At 36.5% G+C, this 19,330-nt stretch overlaps 2 protein-coding genes across 4 annotated transcripts in view; one reads left to right on the plus strand and one right to left on the minus strand.

Moving 5' to 3' along the window:
• Positions 1-19,330, plus strand: part of LOC114290407 (uncharacterized) — a 229,157-nt gene that overhangs the window by 32,469 nt on the left and 177,358 nt on the right. The window lies entirely within an intron of this gene.
• Positions 3,781-11,990, minus strand: LOC145820812 (uncharacterized). The gene is made up of 4 exons (XM_082917356.1): positions 11,613-11,990; positions 7,380-7,485; positions 5,122-5,397; positions 3,781-4,721 (listed from the first exon to the last, which is right to left on the minus strand). Exons 1-4 carry the CDS (start codon positions 11,988-11,990, stop codon positions 4,009-4,011), a joined length of 1,473 nt encoding a protein of 490 aa, XP_082773482.1. The 3' UTR covers positions 3,781-4,008.

The following is a 19,330-nucleotide window of genomic DNA, read 5'->3' on the forward strand; positions in this document are numbered from 1 at the left end:
TGAACAGAAAGAAGAAGACAGTGAACAAGAAGATGAAGAAGAAGATGAACAGCAAGAAGAAAACAAAGATGAAAGTGATGAAGAAGAAAATAATGAGTCGATGGACCAACAACATGATGGCATTTGTGGCTCAACAATGCATCAGCCTGAAGAATTTGAGGAATCAAAGGATGCCCAAATTGCTGATCTACGTTAAAGACTGAAGGCACTTTCTCAATCTAAAAAAAAAGAAGACAGAAATTGGATTGAATTACTTGCTGAAAAGGATATTTCAATAAGAATCCTGACATCACATAACTCAGAACTTCAAGAAAAAGAAAGCATAATCTGAATGAAACTAAAGATGTTGGAGGTTGACAAAGCAGACGATACAAAAATAATTCAATAGTTGAGGTGTTCAAATTCGGATCTTGAAACAGAAAATGCTAAATTGCATGAACAAGTTCAAAAACTATCCGTCCAACTAGCAACACAACCATACCGAACACCAACACAATTTCAACCACAAGGTCAGTGAAAATCTTGAGCCACAAAAAGTTATGTCCTTGTGTCAACATAACTCAGAGAAATTTCTATTTATTATAATTTTCTCTGTCATTGGTAATTTTCTCTGGAAGTTATATCTCTCTGAACACATTAGTTATATTTCTACTGCTCATTTCATTTCTCTGTATATTTTCTTATTCCATTTTTGGGGCTTGTTTGATTTTCACTGTGTATAGTTGGAATGCAAGTGGAACAACAACCAACAACCCAACAAGAACAAATGGCACACAAAGAACAACCGAAACAAAAGAAAAAACTCTATGGTAACTGCAAAATATTGAATTAAATAAATTTACATATTGAAATATCATCTGTTGCTTCAGAGAAATTTCACTTTTCCTAATATTTTCACTGTCTACAGTCAAAAAAGATCCGACGTCAATGATAAAAAATTTAAAAGCAAAAGAAAGGAAGGAAAAGTAGCATGATCCAGAATTCCAATATCCCAAAGTTGCGAAAGTAACTAGAGCTTCAAAACAAGCTGCAAAGCAAGTTGAGCAAAGCACGAAGGACAAAGAAGTGCTTGATGCTGATGCGTACGTCTTGCCTCAACCTATAAATATCAGAAAATCTTGGGTTTTTCCACAAACTCTTCTAATTTCAAGATTGATAAAAGATCATATAAAAGACATCTTGCAGCACATATCAAATGTGTCTGGGCTTGAGTAAGTACAACAAACAAAATAGAACATAACAAACAACAAATTACAAATTTATGTTGCATTAACAACAATTCAATCCCTTCTTTGTCATCTTGTAGAGCTTTAATTTGGACAAGTGAGTTGAATCTCATTACCTTTGAAGACATTGGAAACCTAATAAAGCAAAAAGAAATTGCCAACAATGTAAGTCTTTCCCTTTCATCAAAATTTCTCTGCAATGTTCCATCAACCTTTATAAAACAATATTACAATTATAAATCATATTTTTCAAGTCATTGATGGCTATGGAGAGATCCTTTTGGCTGACCAAATAAGAGAGAGACAACAACCAACCTCATTTTTTTTCACATCCATGCGCTTAGTATGTTACTACTATTTTATTTGATTTGCTTTGGAATTTACTTACTATTTTCTCTTCTTAATATACTTCTTGAAGCCAGTTGTGTCACTAGTCATAACAAAATCATTTTTTGATTTTCTCTGAACACAGAATTTCATCAAGATGACAGAAAATCAAACTTTTCGAGTGTCCTTATTTGACAAGCATATTGAAACAGTATGGAGGAACTACAGGTTCCTCCATTTCCCAATAAATACTAGAGGTAATGAGAAGTCCATACATATCACTGGACCTTACTTGTCCTGGACAAACAAGACAATTTATGGAGGTTCTACAACTCACTGAGGCCAAGGAGGGATGATGCAGAAGACAAATATGTCAAAGAGGCAAAACAATTGGTAACGACTGCAAATTTCTCTAATCCATCATCATCTTTATGTGATGATAATTTTCATAGAATCCCATTGACTTGTCCGTAAATTTCTCTGTTATTTAAAAATTATTTTTTTGCAGCAAGATTACGTGGAGAATTTTTTGAAAGCTTGCCTTGAAAGAGACGCTCAATCACAACCCTCTTTCAAATTAATAAACTCACAAAACACAAGTTACGACTTTGAGTATGTCAACAATGCTCCACAACAAGAAAGCGATTCGTAAGTTTCATACATCTATAAATAAGATAATCTGATTTGCATGTTTCTTAAAACTAACCATACCTATAATTTGTATGCAGTCTGGATTGTGGCCTCTTTGTCTGCTATATAATGAAACAATATAGCAAGCCTGAACCTATCAGCTCCAAATTGTCCACACAAGAGATAAGGTTGATGAGAGCAGAACTCATAGAGAGATTTGTGACCGAAGTTGGCCGGTCATGGACTGAACCAATTGAAATACCTCCAGAAGAACCACAAATGTAATAGTGAAACTAGTGAAAGGAAGACAATGTACATATCCACATAGAGAAAATTGTCTCACATTTATGTATATATCCTTTCTTGTTGATACATCGAAGGAATGATGATCCTTGACATATATGTATATATCCTTTCTTGACTAATCCAAATTTCATTTTTTTTATTTCGACTAATGTAAATTTCATACCTATCGATGGTTAAATATATATATATATATATATTTTATTGTCATTCACAGAGAAAATTGTCTGGCAAAGAAAATTGTCTACAGAAATTTCTCTGGTATGAACTATCAGAAATTCACAGAGAAATTTAACTTGTATCATCCCAAGGGGATGCCTATATGATCATGTAATCTGTAATACTTTGTGTTGGTACAAAACAATCATCAAACTCAACAAAACACAAAGCACACAGTAATTTTATCTGTCACTGGAAAATTTCATTGCATGAATTTCAAATTTCAGAACACAATGCCCAGATAGTTTTCTCTGATGGTGGAAAATTTCTCTACATGAATTTGACAGAAAATGGAATTTCTGAGTTATGAATTTCTCTGGGTTGAGTGATTTGGAGAGGAGGAATTTCTCCGAGTTGGTGAGGAAAATTTCTCTGGCTTTGACACAAATTTCTGAGTTAAAGTGAGTCCAGAGAAATTCTTTCCTGGTCTAGAGAAATTCTCGACTCAGAGAAATTCCAAAAGAGCTTAATTTTGTTTCTTGGTTGTACAATAATTTTTTGTATGCTCTGTCTGGTGTGCACATTTCTTGAAATGACTGATATGAAGCTACCAGAAATTTACAGATAAATTTAACTCATATCTCGCCAAAGAAGGTGCCTATATGATCATTCAATCTCTAATGCACTGTGTTAGTACAAAACAATTATCAAATTTAAAAAACACAATCCACACAGTACTTTAGTCTGCAATTGTCAAATTTATGTGGATGAATATGAAGCTTCAAAACACAATACACAGAATTTTCTCTGCCATAGAAAAATTTCTCTTGATGAATTTGACAGGTATTACAAACCCACTGCCTATAGTATATATCAACAAACACACTTTAACTGATATTGAAAAATTTCTCTGGATGAATTTGATTGATATTATTATATACACTGTCTAAAAAATACATTTCACAAAATAAAATACACAAAGTAATCATCAAATGTATTATTCAATCAATAAAATGTATAATCCTTAACTATTTAACAAAGGTTCCTTGCATGTCCTCTTATTATGGTGACCAATACTCTCACAACAACTACATTTAATCACCTTTTTAAACTCTCCAGCAGAAGCAATTCTGTTCTTCTTCGGCCTCCCAGCAGGTCTCTTGCTCAATGGAGGTAAAATCACAGCATCTTCAATGCTACACACAGGTTTTTCAATAGTTGGAACTGGGCCAATCGAAAACGAGTATGCTTGACGATACATATCAGCATGAAAAAATGGTTCAACAAATGAATTCAAATTCTTTCCACTCCTAAAAATTGCAGCAACAGCATGTTGACATGGATACCCATTTATTTCCCATTTTTAACATGAACAAGTTCTCAACCCAAGATCAACCATAACCGAAGGAAAACAATGCACTTCAAAGACATTATCAGATGATAAACTCACATTCCATGTCCTCCCATCCAAAAAAGACTTCTCCAACACACTATCCATACGAGGACACAGAATTTTATTCCATTTACTAGAGAGCAGCCTCCTATCAGACCTCATATTCATGATTTGCAACCGTATCATGTCCACCAAATTTGTTATTGGCAAGTGCCGAGCTTCTCGTATCCATGAATTGAATGACTCAGCAACATTTGAATACATCTCACCATAACGTTTCCCCACAAAATATGCATCACTCCAATTTTCATATGGTAAACTTCTCAAGAAAACACTCACAATGTCTCCTCCCTCACTTTTTAATTCATTTAACTTGAAATGAAATGATGCCTTTGTTGGAGCATATGCACATTCTGAAAACTTGGACACAATCGTCTCCCTAACCAAATTTGTGTTTCCACATGACAACTTATCCCTTAAATTTCTCTTTAGATGTTCCAGACAAATTCCATGAAAGCAGTTAGGGAAAAACCTAGCAATTCCCTCCACAATTCCACAATGTCGATCTGATATGAAACTTATCACCCTTTCTGATCCTAATACTCCACATAAATGTTCAAGAAACCAACACCAATTGTCTTTATTCTCAGCATCAACAACAGCAAAAGCTACAGGAAAAAAACCTACAAAACAAATAGGAACAAGCATATTAGATATACACATGCAGAGAAAAATAGAACAATAAACAACCAGAGAAATTTGACACTGCCAACATCCAGAGAAAATTCACTTAGTGCCCAACTCCAGAGAAAATTCACACATTGGCAACATCCAGAGAAAATTGACTTAGTGACCAGCTACAAAGAAAATTCACTTAGTGACCACCTACAGATACAATTCACACAATGACAACATCCAGAGAAAATTCATACACTGACCAAAATCCAGTGAAAATTCTCACAGTGGCCACAACAATAGAAAATCCACACAGTGGCCAAAACCAGAGAAAATTCACATTCACTCAATTCCTACATGTATAGAAAATTCACATACTTAGATAAAATTAGATATATTTACAATTACCTTCATTCCCATCTTTCCCCGTTGCAGCAAGCAGAACTCCTTTGTATCGTCCTTTCAAAAAGGTTCCATCAAGAAAAAGTAATGACCGACAATATTTGAAACCAGCAATGCATGCATGAAAAGCCACAAACACTCTTTTGAAACGCTTGTTATCTTCAAAATCTAACTCAAAACGACTACCTGGATTGTTCTTCAATGCCTCATCAAAATACCACCGTAATTGATCAAATGACAAACAAAAATCCCCATATGTACTACATTTTGCTTTTTTAACACCTAACCAACCACAATTATAACTGATTGAGACCCCATACTTGTCTTTCATTTCTTTCACAACATCCACTGGACGAGTTAAAGGTTTTGCACTTACCTCTTCAAGTATCAGCCCAGAAACTAAGCTGGAAGTCATCCTCGAATGTTTACTTGTACGAACCGCCACACCACACGTATGTTCATTGTTCAAAGTCCTTATGTAGAAGAACCCATTTGTTTTTTCAACAGAAGCATGTACACGCCACATACATCCCCTTGATTCCTTATATGCACATTCTGTCGTAACCCTCAGCTTGTCATTTTTAACATACGTAAACTGAAAACCAACCTCAATAGCATACTTGCATAAAAAAGTACGAAACTCAACCACACCACCCTCAAACTTTTGTCCAACACTCGTAATATTATTCCGCCAACTAGCTGACAATAACACCTTTTCTTGGTGAGAACAAAACTTAGAGAGTGAATTCCTTTCAACATCCACCAGCCTATCACACTCACCATCCACAACATCTACCCAATTATACCCCACTTCATCCTCTTCATCAGAAGTACTACATCTACTAACTGAAACATCAACTATATCAACATCGCGTGCACAAACAACCCTCAACATATTCAGAAAATCAATATTATTTTGAACCATACAATTCGGATGGCCCAAAATAGAATATGAAATACACATAGTCTCAGGTTTCAAATTCTCCCATGTTTTACACAAAATGCTAACCAATTCCTCAAAATTCAATTCGCATGAAACATAAATGACAATAGTATCATTCCCATATTTGCACAGCAACAACACTGCACTGTCCATTGAAACTGAAACAAAAACAACAAAAATAATTTGTTTAACATAGAAACACTTCACAAGAACAACATAAAAGTCCAGAGAAATTTCTAAAAATTATAATTTTCTCTGAACTTAAAATAAAAGTCCAAAGACATCTACAAACTGATATTCACCTTCAACATGATAAAAAACAAAATCACAGAAACTTAATGAATCACAGAGAAATTTACTGCTAACTATTAAACACAATTATAGAAAAAAAATCACATAGAATATCTGTTATGAAATTATAGGCTTCAACATGATTTTCACCTCACTACAAGCTAACAATTTTCTATGTGTCATTCTGTAATATTGTACTCATAGAAAAATCTAGAGAAATTTACAAACTTATATACACCTTCAAGATAACAAAAAACACTGCATTGTCCATCTAAACTAAAAGAAAAAATACAAAAAATAACTTTTGCTTAGAGAAACAAAAACTTCTATTCATCTTCTACAAACATATACTTTTCTCTGAACTACAAACTGAAAGTGAGTAACAAACTTACAATTTTCTCTGAATTACAAATACAAGTCCAGAGAAATTTATGAACTTACATTCACTTTCTCATATTCTATCTGCATTAGAAACTTCTAATAATATGTCCATATGCACTTATAATTTCCTCTAGACTACACAAACAAAAGTGCAAAAAATGAAATTTCTCTGGTTTGAAAAAATATAGAACAAAACTTTTCATTGATCAGCATGTTGATAAAAAACAGAGCACCAAAAATGAACTCTAAACATCAAAATCACCTACACTGTCAACACTATTTGAAATTGATCAAAAAACAAAGAATGAAAAATTAATTCCAAAAATAAAAATCAACTCTATCAAGCTGGCCTTTCTCTAAACAAAAATTCAAAACAAAAATCAAAATCCATGTGGAATCTAAATCGAAAACAAACCTAATTCAACTCCACTCAAAAACCTACGCGATCAACACACTGTCAACACTCTTTGAAATTGATTAAAAAACAAATAATAAAAAATTAATTCCAAAAATAAAAATCAACTCTATCAAGCTGGCCTCTCTCTAAACAAAAATTCAAAACAAAAATCAAAATGCATGTGGTATCTCCATCGAAAACAAACCTGATTCAACTCCACTGAAAATCTACGCGATCAACACACTGTAACACCACTGAAATCTCCGACAAAATCTCCAACGAAATCTACACGATCGTAGCAATCTTTCTTGTCAACTCCATTGAAATCTCCGACGAAATCTCCATCATGAAATCTCCACTGAAGAACAATCATATAAATAAAAATCATTTCAAAATGGGACCTTATTGATTAAAAACAATGAAGTAGGATTTAATCGTGTATTTTTAAAAAAAAAAATTAATTGTCCTTTGTTTTCAATCATAATTAAATTGTATATTGTAAGGAAAATAAAGAACATATATTTTTTGTATTTTTTTAAAAAAATTTTATATGTCCTTTATTTTTATAACAAATAGAAAAAATTATATGCGTTTTTTTAATAAATTTTATATTCCCTTTATTTTTATAACAAATATAAAAAAATCATATGTCCTTTATTTATTTTTTAATTTTTAGATTCATTTTTTTACACCATATGATTGAAAATAGAGGGCATTTAAAAAAAAATTTAAAAAAAAATTATTTAAAAATAAATGTATTTACTTTTATGATTAAAAAAATGTTAAAAAAACTCTATTACAAAAAATATATAATTTTAAATAGAAAGAATTAGAGAAAATGGTATTAGTCTCTAACAAAATAAAATGCATTTATTTTTAAATTTGCATCGTGCTCAGAAGCGGATCCTTGCTCAGAAGTGGGTCCTTGCATTGTTAAAGTAAGAAGCAACTTGCTCAGAAGTGGGGTTTGGTATTCCATTCCAATTTGTATCTGTTGACTTTTTAAACTGCCAAACATAAGCTGATGGATGTGGATCAGCTACCAACCCCAAAAAATAAATGGATGTGGATCAGCTACCAACCCCAAAAAATAAACTTCTTCCAAACATAGCTGATGGATGTGGATCCGATTTTACAATCCTTCCTTATCCGTGGTTGGTTTTCAAAAAAAAAAAAGAATAATGCTTGGGACTCCTTTTTGGGGGTTATCCCCTCACCCCCCTTTGCCACGTGGCAGGGGGTGATTGGTGGAGCAGGAAAAAAAAGAAAAAGAAAAAGAAAAGGTAACCAATGAGAGAGAGGGGGGTCAAAGGGGGTGGGGGAAAAGGGGGGATGAATCATTACTCAAAAAAAAAAAAAACAAAAAATACAAACATACAATTGATCCATATGTGATGGGGGGTCATGGGGATCTCATAATCAGAGGTCTCACTCATTTTTCAAGTAATAAATAAGGCCTTATATGAGAGCAGACTTTTTTAGTAATTTTTAAAAATTTTAATTAAAATATGATATAAAAAAAATTAGTATATTTAGAATGACTTTTTAATTTTTTATAAAAAAATATGTAAAACGTAAAAAAAAAATAAAATCTTTAATTTTTTTTAATATAAATTATTAACTTTTTAATTTTTTTATTAACTTCTTAACAAAAAAAAATCTCTCGTTAAAAGAGGCTTAAATAAAACACAATTATCAAACCCACTTTTTAAGTATAACGAATCAAAATGAGCGTGTCAGGCGGTAAAGTCGGCGTCTTCGCATCTTCCACACATTTGAGCCACAAGTGGATGATGCCCGTGTACGTGGAGTCCGGATTCTCGGCCGCCCTACTTGGCAGTCGTTTCCAGCAGCCCCCAAAACGACGTCGTTTTGGGGGCAAATTTTCAAAAAAAAAAAAACGCAGAGGAAGAGAGGGAGGAAGGAGAGGAAGAGGGAGGGAGGAAGGAGGAGGGAGGAGGAGGAGGAGGAAGGGAAGGGCCGAACTGGAGGGGGCCATAACCAGTGGGGGAGGAGGAGGAGGAGGAGGAGGCGGAGGAGGAGGCGGAGGCGGAGGCGACGGCGGTGTAGCTGCTGCGACGAGTTGGATCGGGCAACGATCGGACGGCTGTGACGGCCGGCGGTGAGGCGACGAGCTGCGATGGCGAGCTCGCAGCCTCCTCCCTCCTCCTTCCTCCCTCTTCTCCCTCTCCCCTCCCCTCTGGTTATGGCAGCTCGTCGCAAAAAACGAAGAAGAAGAAAAGAACGAAGAAGAAGAAAAGAAAAAAAAAAAAAAAAAAAAGACCCCAAAACGACGTCTTTTTGGGGGGCTGCCGGGTAGGGCGGCCGAGGATCCGGATTCGTGTACGTGAGTGTTGTGTTTCCTTTTTAGTGATTACAGCTCAATAGTTATTCGGAAAAACAATTTTGTGTAATATTTTTTCATCCTTGTGTGTAATATTTTTTTCCGTTGTGTTTGATTGAAAAATTTATAAAATATTTAAAAAAAAAATTATAAAATTAAATAAAATATAAGTATAATATTGTATTCATATTTTATTTATCTTTTTTTTTCTTTCTTTTTAAATTCTCTAACCAAACATAGTGTTAAGTAATATTTATCAAAAATATTTAAGAGCTCTAAATTAGGAGTTTTAATGGTGGGTCTCACACATTTATGTGATGTTTTGATCTAATTTTTTTTTTTCACCACCAACTCATTAAAACTGATTTTAGAATTTATTCTCTAGACCTCTCTACCCGACTGAATAGTTATTTAACTTGTAAGATAATTTCCACTACTAAATCCTGCAGAACCTCAAAACGAGAGTGCCCAATCAAGTGATTTATCCTTTGGTAAAGTTAATTCTTCTTCACTTGAGACCAAAGAAACAAGCATTGTTGGTATTCAGATCTGAAGGTATGTATGTACCAATGTACTTACTCAGACTCTAAATTGTGGTTGTTTTTCTGGAGAAAATTATGAAAGCAATCACTTGTGTTTCGGTATACTTTTTCCACCAAGGATCCTCTAGAGTATTTTTTTTTAAAGTATCCTAGTTTATTGTGTGGTTGAGATTTAATGCTGAAAAATTGATGTGACTTGTCATTAAATCTCAACCACATAATGCACCACTCTAGAAAACTTTAAGAAAAAAAAAACTCTAGAGGATCCTTCCTCTACTTTTTCAGCGTAAACTTCCCATAATATATGATAATGAACATGACGATGAGTTGGATGCCGGAACAACTAGCAAAAAGTATAAGGATATAGAATTAACATAACAATTACATTTCCAATATGGTACTTCCAGTTTCGAAGATTCTGAGCCTCAACCAAGGTTAACTGAACTTTCCTTGTTACAAAATGTTGTTATCTTAATTTTTTTTTATCTTTTTATTTTTTTTAAATGTATTATTTAGAAGCAGGGCTTAGGTTGTGAAGTTACTAGATTCCATATAATCAATAGTCTGTTTTACCCTGAAGTTGGGTTATTCAATTGAACCATGGATTTCATTTTCCCAAGGTGATCACCAGGGGCCACGCTAGGAATAAGTGAAGAGTATCACCTGAACACCCTGAAAAAGTGGGAGAAAAAAAATTAGTAGGTATAAATTCTAATTTTACAAGTGGTTAACGTGCCTGTTTGGCGGAAATTATTGACAGCTTATTTCAGCTTTTAGCTTAATTTAAGTTATTTTGATGTGTTTGGTTTAGCTTATAGCTTATAACTTATAGCTTTGTGGAAGCCATAAATCAGCTTATTCTTTGAGTGGGGCAGGAGATGCTTTAAGAATAAGCTAGAAATCAGCTTAAGCTGAAAGTTATAAGCTATAAACTGTTTAGGCATAAGCTATAAGGACTTTCTCACAGCTCTACCAAACAGGGCTGTGTTTGATTAAAGAATTTGGAAAGGTTTGAAAAGGAAAAGTGAAAATATGTGTGAAATCCAGTGAAATTACCTTTTTGTCATTTCCCTTTTCAAATTATTCCTCAAATCCCCCAATCATAGGTCCACTTTCTAAAATTATAGTATAATTTTTTTCCAAATCCCTCAAATTATAATTTTAATTTCCCAGTGACTTCAATTCCTCATTGAAAAAAGGGAATGAACCCCTCACTCATAGACCCAGATAAAAGCAATTAGTCAATGAAGCATTACATATATAAGTCTCTATTGGGTGAATTTAACAAGGACTAAGAAATTATGCACAATAATAATAAGAAAATAATGTGTTGATAACTGTTAAAACCTACCATCACCTACTACATCTACTCCACCTACTCCACTTCACCTACTCCACTACACATACATCTCACTACACCTACATCTCCTATATAAGGAGCCCCTCACCATTTGTAATATACAACATACAACAATCAATAATACATCAATTTTAACATGGTATCAGAGCGATAAGATTTAGGCCTATATTTCTTTCCCACCGGCGGGCAGCCGGCCGGCAACTTTGCCTTTGCTACCCGCTGGAATTTTCTACACATACCTTCTCACCCCTCTGGCTCGAGTCACATTCCGCCACCCCTTCCGATTCAAGCACCAGAAGGAGCTCTTCGTCGCCGCCGAAGGCATGTACACTGGCCAGTTCGTTTTCTGCGGAAAGAAAGCCAATCTCATGGTTGGCAATGTTCTTCCTCTCAGATCTATCCCTGCTGTTGTTTGCAACGTTGTTTCTGCAGTGTATATAGCCACTGGCCAAGATCTTGTACTTGGGCAAATAGTTCTTGAAAGCATCGTCGCCGGGACAAAACACTATCAATCCATCGTCGAGATTGTCCTTGAACGTTTTCTCGGCGTCGGAGGTCTGCAGAATCTCGGTGAACACTTTACAGCCGTGAGCCGACATCAAAACCGTCAGATTCATCTAACTCGGACCAGGAGTCGGAGCTTCGGCTTGAACCGACGGCAAGATCTTGCTGATCTGAATGACGGACATGTTATACGGAACCTCACCCATCGCTTTCCCCGCCTTCCGCGCCTTCACCTCCAACATCTCTGCCACCCCCGCCTTCCTTCATATGGTGGACGCAGACCAAGTACCATAGGTCTCTCTTCTTTGTCGAGATCAGCCTCCTTCTCGGGACTGGCTCTCCCTTCATTTGTTTACAGAATCTCTCTCTATCTCTCTCTCTGACTCTCGGTTAGAATAGCCACCAAAAAAAAAAAAATAGACCCTCATCCTCTTCTCTCTCTCGGGGGGGACACACAGCATGGTTTTAAAGAATAACAACACACACATTCTTCTTTATTTCTTTCTTTCTTTATTTATTTCTTTATTTTCATTCCTTTATTACATCTATACCCATTCTTCTTTCTAGCTTCTCTCCCTTTCTCTCCACTTTATCACATGGGTTTTGTCCCCCTCTTTTCGTTTCTTTTTATTTTACTATTCTCTACCGATTTGAATATCACCTTTCTTTTTTTCTTTTTTTTATTCCTTTACCATTCACAAAAAAAAAAAACCAAAAAAAAAAAAACCAAAAAAAACCAAAAAAAACAAAAAAAAACAGACGAAGACGACTTGCACACCAAACTCCTTTTATTCATGTCGGGGCTCACCCCCCGTTCACCATTTTACATCAAAAAAAAAAAAAAAAAAAAAAAAAAAAACACACACACACACACACAAACAAAACAACCACACCCACAGTGGGATTTTTCTTCTCTACTCTGCTACAGGTCTCTTCTTCTTACTTTTATCTTGGGTGTCCCGTGCCAGTCCGGCCTCTGTGCTTCCTAGGCCACCAAGCAAGTTGCCTCCCCCCTGCTCCTCCACTACAGAATTTTGCGGACCTCCAAATCGGAACATAACGGTGGCCTTCCGCTTCAGCTCCTTATTTTCCACCTTTAGCACACTTATCTCTGCTCGCGCATCCTTATACATGCGCTGGAGCAGAGCCAGTTGGGCGTTTAACTGCTGCACCTCATTTGTCCTACTCTGAAGCCGGTGCGACAAGTTTGTGACCTCAGTCATGGTCTCCACACATGACTTCAATGTATACTGATTGGCCTCAATATCCGTTTGCACTGCCATTTTTTGCTCCACAGACTGCATCGGAAAGTTCAACGGAGCAAAACCAGAGGTATTTGGTTGAGGTTCACGGGCCACCGCACCAGTTATCTCTCTTGTTGACTCGTTGAGGTCGGGAAAGAGAGTGAGCAGACCACGGGAAGACGAGGCCATTTTCTGGGCAACAGAGTGTTACAGAGTATTACAGAGTATCTCTCTCAGAGAACGAAGAGGTTTCACCTGGTTTGTTATGCTTCCAAGCCTCAGCCTCCGCTTCGGTTTATAAAGACCATGACGAAGAGGCCGACACGCACTCTGTCGATCACGTGCATCGCCGCGTGTCTGGCGCGCCTTTTGATGGCTCGCCGCTCGATGATTTCTGTCGGGCACGACTTTTGATGAAGTGGGCGCGCCTTTTGAGGGCTCGATCTATATCTCTCCATGTATATATATTTGGGCAGCCTATATACACCTTCATACGGTTAGCGTCTCCAACGGTCCGACATGACCCCATAAACTGTCCCGACATTGATTCCGGTTAGCTTTTACAACGGTCCGACATGACCCCCTAACCTGTCCCGACATTGATTCCGGTTAGCATCTCCCTCAGTCCGGTGTGACCTCGTCAACTGTCCAGACTTTATCTACTATAACGGTCTGCCACAACCATCCAGTGTCCTCTACAACGTTATGACACAACCATCCAGTGTCCTCTACAACGTTATGACACAACCATCCAGTGTCCTCTACAACATTATGACACAACCATACAGTGTCTTCACCACCGGTCTGACACGCCCATACAGTGTCTCCTATCCTCTTTTCTTTTATGTATTCGTCTATTTTCTTGTTTTGTTATTCTTTCCAAACTCAAGTTGGTTAGTTCCTATCCCCCTTGAGTTTGCGGGGGGCTGTTAAAACCTACCATCACCTACTCCACCTACTCCACTTCACCTACTCCACTACACCTACATCTCACTACACCTATATCTCCTATATAAGGAGCCCCTCACCATTTGTAATATACAACATATAACAATCAATAATACATCAATTTTAACAATAACTTTTGCATCCACTTTGAATGCAAATTGCACCCTCAAAATAGTGTATATGGTAGGTTCTTCGGAATTTTTTTTATAAAAATTTATAATATAAACCATAAAAATCGTAACTTTTTTTACTACAAAAATTATATATTTTTTCACTATAAAAAGTCATAACAAAAATCACAAAGTGTCATAATAAAAATGAATATCTACTTGGTTAGAGTTTTTCAAAAATACTTTTCAAAAAATTATACTTTATTATTTTTCGTATTTTTTGTTTTTACTAAATTTTTTTAATGTTTTAAGCAATTTTTTTTTTTTTTTACTTTTTAGACATACCTAACATAAATATACTTAAAAAATAAAAAATTTGTGAAAAAAACCTTTTAAAAATTCACTAAATACCAAAAATATAAAAAAAAAATACCAGAATTCAGTACATTTTTTGTACTTTTATGTATTTATTAATTTTTTAAAATATTTTTTCACAAATTTTTTTTAGATACATCTAAGTAAGGTGCATCTAAAAAAGTTTTAAAAAATGTTTCAAATTTTAAAAATATTCACTAAAAATAAAAAAAATACAAAAACCAAAAAACTCAATTTTCAAAAAATTTAATCCAAAAAATTCAAATCAAACACACTATAATCCCTACCTTTTAGATGCTCACCATAAATTTACTATTAATAATTTCACCACAAAATACCACAACACACCATAAATAATCATAACTTCAGTTAAAAAAAATAAAAAAATAAAAAAATAAAAAAAATTGTACAATGTACAACATTGTAAATGAAGCTTTTTATTAATCAATTTTTCACTCTTATCAAAGCGTTCATCATTTCATACTAGGCTTAGTTTGGAAAGACTAAATAAGTCCACATTTTTTATCTTTTTATCTTTTTTAAGTCACATCAATCAATATCTTCTCTCTACTTTTCTACACATCTTTTTATAAAAAGTCAAAAAATGTACTTATTTAGAACATTCCAAATAACAATGAATTCAAAATATGAAAACTTATTAATATTGATCGTAAAAATTCATATTTTCAATCTATTAATATAATTTATTAAAATAATAATTTCAAATAATAATTTCAATCTATTAATATAATTTATTTAGTGGAGTCACTTATAAAAAAAATTTATTAAAATAATAATTTCAATCTATTAATATTTTCCTTAATTTATTAATAGAAAGATTTAAATTCATATTAGTTTGTTGACTTAACAGAAATAGGTGATGGATATTATAAAGACAAAAAAATTATTCACAGTTCTTAGATCAAGTACATGTCATATCCTATTTTGATAGTTATTGGCCTAAATAGTAAGATTTTGCATTTTTGTATTTTAGGAGCTAACATGGTATGTGTTAGTCGATAAACATTTGTGAATTCTTTTTTAAAAAATTACTAAATATAAAAAATATAAAAATCTAGTCTAAGTTTTACAAATATTTTATTTTTTAAGTACATCTAAAAAAATGACTAAATATAAAAACAAATTCACTAACCGCAACAAAACACAAAACACACACGCGCGCGCACACACACACAAAAACCCAAAATTTATTTTTAAAAATTCAAAACTAAATAGAATAAATATTGCTTAATTTAAAAATAATTTATTTTTACAATTTGTAGATCTTAATCTTAGTGACTCCATCTATACAAATTTTTGGACTCACCACCACTAAATCAAATTACTACAAAATTCTAAAATACTAATTTCTCAGGCCTCGTTTGGCAATCGAACTTTTTAGTCAAAAAATTACTAAATTAACCAAAAAGCCAACAACCCATACCAAAAAGTCAAAGATTCTCTTTTTTCTCTACTTTTTGCACAACTTTCATAAAAAGCTAAAAAGTCATCCCAAACATACTAGTTTTTTTTAGCTTATATTTTAGTCAAATAACTAAAAAAATTACTAAATTAACCTGTTCTCAAACGAGGCCTCAGTATACAACTTCACACACTTTAAGAAGTCAATAAAAAACCAAAAAAAGTCAATAAGCCATATAAACAAAAAGTCAAACTTCTGTTCCCCTCTTTTTATATATATATATATATATTTTCTTTAGAAAGTTATATGTCATTCCCGAACACTTTAATCTTGCAGAACGTTATGCAACCCACTTCTGCGGCTCCGTGTATGCGCATTGCTGTGGATGGTTCTTGGCTCTCTGTCGGTGACCGAATTGGTTTGGCATGGGTTTGTTTTGATGTAGAAAATCAGCGGGTTTACGAGGAGGCTATTGCAGGGCCACCAATGCTTTCGCCTCAACAAACCGAAGCGGCTGCTGTTCTTAAGGCTATGCGATGGGCTTATCACTCCGGCCTTACCAGACTGCTTGTGCAAACGGACTGTCTAGTCCCAGCTCTGTTATTAAAACACGATGATCAAGACCATGATTGGAGACTCTGTAAGAGGGGCTAATTTGAGCCCACTAAATTATTTAGGCCCAATTGCCCAAGATTAGTGGGCCCGAATTTATCGCAAGTCCAAAAATCGGTGGGCCCAGATTTATCGCCATCAAACGGATTGAATCGCTCTAAGCCTCGAAAGGGTTCGGATCCACGAACCTAGAGACTTACTCAGGCCCGGACTCGAAAGGGTATTAGGCAAGCCTAGAGATCCGAGGTACTCGGACTCGAAAGGGTTCGGATCCACGAACCTAGAGGTCCGAAATACTTGGCTTCGAACGGATTCAGACGCAATCTAGAAGTCGCTCCGTTAATGAGTCCCAGAACACTTGCGGGCTCGGAGCTTTCCGGGATCTACGCACCAGAACTATGGGCGTAATGGAGTTCGAACAAAGGACCCGATCCCGAGGACGGTGAGTGGAGACAAATTCACTCTTCGGTTAAACTAGCCTATACCCGGGTCAAGGTGGCACGACCCCGGGGGGTCCATGAGACTCGGCAATATTTTGCGGCAGGACGTCCTCTGGGACTACCCCTGACCCTTTGGGATGATTGGGGATCATCGGTTAGGTGTGGCTAAGAAGAAGGGTTCGCCGAGGGATTGATCTCCTCTTCGGGGTTTTCTCATCCTCGGAGAAGTCACCTCCTCGGAGAGGTCACCCCCTCGGACAAGGTGGTTAGAGAGAATATCCCCCATGTGCCTTGCACATGGGCTCCATCCTACATCATGAGGTGCCTATAAATAGCACCCACCCATAGCTTTACAAGGGATGGATTTTGGAGATTTTTAACTCTTGGGAAAGAACTAATTTCCCTTCTCCATTATCAACCTTGAGAGTGAAAGTGGGAGATCCCTGGGAGAGCCTTGCCATTATTCTCTCTCTAGCCATTTTGCCTTCTTCTTCACCCAATCTCTTATCTCCATCATCTCCTTTGTTGTTGTGTTCCTAAGTTGAGGTTATTGAAGAATCTAAGCCTCTCATCATATTCTAGAAAATTCGAAGTTGTTCTTCAAGGATCTTCGAAGATCTTCGAATTTTCCAACTCCTTTCTTGAACCCTCTCCTACATTTTGGCGACTCCGCTGGGGAGGCGGATTGGTTAATGGTCTCAACGAGATCTGGAATCCACACAACTCCAACAAGGATGGCGGGAGAAGATGAAGTTCACCAACAAGGATCCTCTAATGGTGGTGATGACAGAACCATGGCTCCAGATCAACCACTTTTGCTTGAAGCCATTCAAGGACTTCAAAATACTCAGCAAGAGATTCTTACCACTCTTCAGAATCTCACTCACACCATGTTAGTGATGAGTTCTAGTTTTGCACCGGCGCCAAACGGAAATCAAACGGGTGGTGGAGTTATTCCCGCCGGAGCGCAAAATCAAATCCAAGGAGAAGCAGGCCCCAATCAACCTGTGGCTCATGGCAACACAGCCACAGTAACACATGCTCAAACCACAGTAGGCGGCAGCAGTTTGCCCATGCCCGGGCTCCATGGCGTGCCGAGCCAAGATCCAATGGTGACTAGGGGAGTTTCTGGTGTAATGAATGGCACTCCAACGACTGCTGGTGTCCAGGAAAACATAAGGAGCATGATGGCGCAAAAGGGAGCTATGCCCGTACCTAATCTTGTTACGCCACCAGTGAATGTTACCCAAGCACCAAGCGGGCCTCCTTTGGTGCCAACAACAAATCTGCAAGCACAACCCGGTATAGCGGCGCCATGCGGTGGACTCTATGGGCCTCAATTCAATATCCCATCACCAACTGGCTTGTCTATAGGCGCTGATGGCCTGTATCGTCAAATGTCCTCACCAATGATGAATTCGCAGCACCAGAATGGCCAAGACGCCCCTAGCTCAGTCTTCGGGTACATAAGCCAAGTCCCGGGAATACCACCATCAAACTCTCTCCCTCAACAGTTTCTCACTCTCGCCGATGTGCAGGCCATGTTCGATCTCGAACGGGGCAAGAGGACCTTACCCTCTTTGCCTGATCCAGACGTCAAGCCGCCTTACCCCATTGAGATGCTGAGTTATCCATACCCTGAGGGGTATACAGTGCCGAAGTTCATCAAGTTCGACGGCAAACAAGGAAATGCCCGAGAACATGTTGTGCGATTCATCGAGACTCTAGGTATTCATGGTTCAAACCACGTCCTCCGACTGAGAGAATTCTCTAAGTCCCTCACCGACCGAGCATATAGTTGGTATGTTAATTTGGCCCCAAACTCTGTCCGAAGTTGGGAGGAAATGGTTAACAAATTCCACTCCAAGTTCTTTCAAGTGGCGGAGAAGGTGACCACACTTACATTGTGTAAAGAGAAGCAACAAGAAAGTGAAGACATCCTTGACTACGTCAAAAGGCTTCAGGACAAGGCCGTGGATTGTCATGAAGCAGTTGAGGAGAGTTATCTGGTTCAAATTTGTCTAGAAGGGGCATTGAGCAGGTACAAAATGTTTCTAGTTAACCACAAGCTACCCACCTTCTCGGCATTAATAGAAGCAGCTCGGAACATTAGCATTCCTCAGGCTCAGGAGTCCGGATTTAAAGCCAGTTACAAGGCTAGTTTCAAGTCATCTCGTGGACCTATCGTTGCTGCTGCCTCTGCCCCAGATACCCGAAATTCACAAGGAGGAGGTCATAGAGGCCAGAAAAGAAAGCAATATAATGGTGAAAAGGGGAATGTTTCTTATCCATGTGGAATCG

Source organism: Camellia sinensis, chromosome 3 (assembly GCF_055761805.1).
Source record: "Camellia sinensis isolate YWXY chromosome 3, ASM5576180v1, whole genome shotgun sequence".
Lineage (NCBI taxonomy): Eukaryota > Viridiplantae > Streptophyta > Magnoliopsida > Ericales > Theaceae > Camellia > Camellia sinensis.

Coding starts and splice junctions, on each gene's coding strand:
- LOC145820812 (XM_082917356.1), bottom strand. CDS start 11,990: ATGAATCTGACGGTTTTGATGTCGGCTCACGGCTGTAAAGTGTTCACC. Junction 5,398..7,379: donor TTTTGTCGGAGATTTCAGTG/GTGTTACAGTGT, acceptor GTGGTTGGTTAG/GTGTTAAAAAAGCAAAATGT. Junction 4,722..5,121: donor GGGGAAAGATGGGAATGAAG/GTAATTGTAAAT, acceptor TTTGTTTTGTAG/GTTTTTTTCCTGTAGCTTTT.